At 36.5% G+C, this 2,227-nt stretch overlaps 1 protein-coding gene across 1 annotated transcript; it reads right to left on the minus strand.

Annotated features, from left to right (window-relative positions):
* Positions 1-539: 539 nt before the first annotated feature.
* LOC129903580 (uncharacterized) lies at positions 540-1,391 on the minus strand. The gene is made up of 3 exons (XM_055979132.1): positions 1,310-1,391; positions 823-949; positions 540-738 (listed from the first exon to the last, which is right to left on the minus strand). The coding sequence occupies exons 1-3, from the start codon at positions 1,389-1,391 to the stop codon at positions 540-542; spliced, it is 408 nt and encodes a 135-aa protein (XP_055835107.1).
* Positions 1,392-2,227: the final 836 nt, after the last annotated feature.

The following is a 2,227-nucleotide window of genomic DNA, read 5'->3' on the forward strand; positions in this document are numbered from 1 at the left end:
ATCTCTAACTCTATCACTAACATATCTATTTATAGTGAATTGGCTAACAAACTTTCTAACAATCCTTAACAAACTTACGCTGCTAACTTAACAATATACTAACTAACTAGCTGATCCAGCTGTACATTTTAACTAATCTTCTCAACATCCTCCCTCAAGCTAGGTGTATGAAAAATATTTTTCATTTCTAGCTTGGTGAGTAGATATCCGTGTTGTACACTAGTAAATCCCTTTGTTAACAAGTCAGCAGGCTATTCTGTTGTATTCAAATACACAGGCTTAATTATTTAAAGTTGAATCTTTTTTCTGATAAAATGGTAATCAATGTCTATCTGTTTAGTTCTATCATGATATACTGGGTTGGCAGCAATTTAAATTGGTGATTTTCTATCACTATGTATGTTCACAGGCAACTTTACCTGCACTCCTATTTCCTTAAACAGACCAACCAACCATACTATCTCTACAATTGTTGAGGCCAAGCTCTTGTAGTCTGCCTCAACTGAACTCCTTGATATAGTATCCTGCTTTTTAGACTTTCATGAGATCAGTGATTTTCCATATGTAACCATATAATCAGTTATGGAATTTCTATTATTTGGATATGATGTCCAGTCTGCATCACAATATGCAGTCAGCTCATTTACACTATCAACTGCCATAAGTATCCCAAGTCCTGGTGATTGTTTAACATATCTAACCACCTTTATTCCTCCATCCATATGAGCAGTCTTTGGGCTGTGCATAAATTAGCTTAATAACTGAACTGCAAATGCGATATCTGGCCTTGTAATTGTTAAATAAAGTAATCTTCTTACTAACCTTTGATACTTACTAGGATCCTCCAGCAACATGTCCTTTTCATCAGTAGGTGAAATGTGTAAGTCAAACTCTGCAGTTATGAGTTTCTGGTTAGCTCTAACCATTTTTGAGCTTGATAATCCCATGTCTAAAATCAGTTCAAGACAGTTTCCTCTGACGCATCAAAATTTAGTGCTTTTTTTGACAAACTCAATCCCTAGAAAGTATCTCAATTCTCCTAAGTCTTTGATCTTGAAATTGTCCCGAAGGATTTCCTTTGTATTCTGGATCAGCTTGTGATCTTTTCCTTTGATTAGTAAATCATCCACATAGACTAGAACCATCATCAAACTGTCTCCTTGATGTTTGGTGAACTAGGAGTAGTCATAATGACTCTGTTGAAATTCAGATTCAATCAAAATTGTTGTTAACTTGATGTTTCACTGTATGCTGGCTTGTTTAAGTCCATAAGGTGATTTAGTGAGCCTGCACACTGTCCCTTACTTACCTTTATGGAAAAACCCCAAAGGTAATTCTATGTACACTTCTTCATTCAGATCACCTTGAAGAAAAGCATTGAACACATCCATTTAATGGATTCCCAGTAATGTGTAGCAGCTAATGCTATGACAGTTCAGGCAGTTCCCATCTTTACAACAGGAGAAAAGGTTTCCTGCTAGTCTAGGCCTTCCTTTTGGTTATAACCCTAGGCCACTAACCTAGCCTTTAACCTATCAACCTCTACATTTGCCTTATACTATATTTTATACACCCATTTACATCCTATAGGCCTCTTGTCCTTAGGTAATTGAGTGAGCCTCCATGTATGATTGTCCTTCAGTGCTAGTATCTCATTCTTCATAGCTTCTATTCATCTAGGATCTTGGATGGCCTCCTAATATAAAGTAGGTTCCCTTTCATGAGAAAACTTAGCTACAAAACTCATATAGGAAGGTGTGATGCTTTGATAGTCCACTATATCTCTAATAGAATATAGGAAATCTCCAGCTGTCTTCTTGTGTGTTAGTATGTAGTATGTATGCCAAATAGGAGGCTTAGTTACTCTATTGGACTTTCTGGTAGTTGCTGGTGAAATCTGACCTTAAAAAGGACCCTAATAAGGAATGCAAAGCATTGATGATCCTTGGTCCTGTGAAATCATATCTCCTACAATGTCCACTGAGTAACTTTAGAATCCACATTAGCATCAGGCATGGAAGAAGTCTCTTCTACATGTCCATTAAGTGCTTCAAGGTTGACTACACATGGTGTATGTTCACAATCTTCTACATGTTAATATGACATAAGAAATTTTGGATCATTGGCTTCACAAAGATCTTGGTCCTGAAAGGGAAACTCATTCTCATGAAAAAGGACATCTATGCTCACAAAAATGACTCTGGACTCAATCTCCAGCAATTTATAT

This window comes from Solanum dulcamara, chromosome 9 (assembly GCF_947179165.1).
Source record: "Solanum dulcamara chromosome 9, daSolDulc1.2, whole genome shotgun sequence".
NCBI classification, from domain to species: domain Eukaryota; kingdom Viridiplantae; phylum Streptophyta; class Magnoliopsida; order Solanales; family Solanaceae; genus Solanum; species Solanum dulcamara.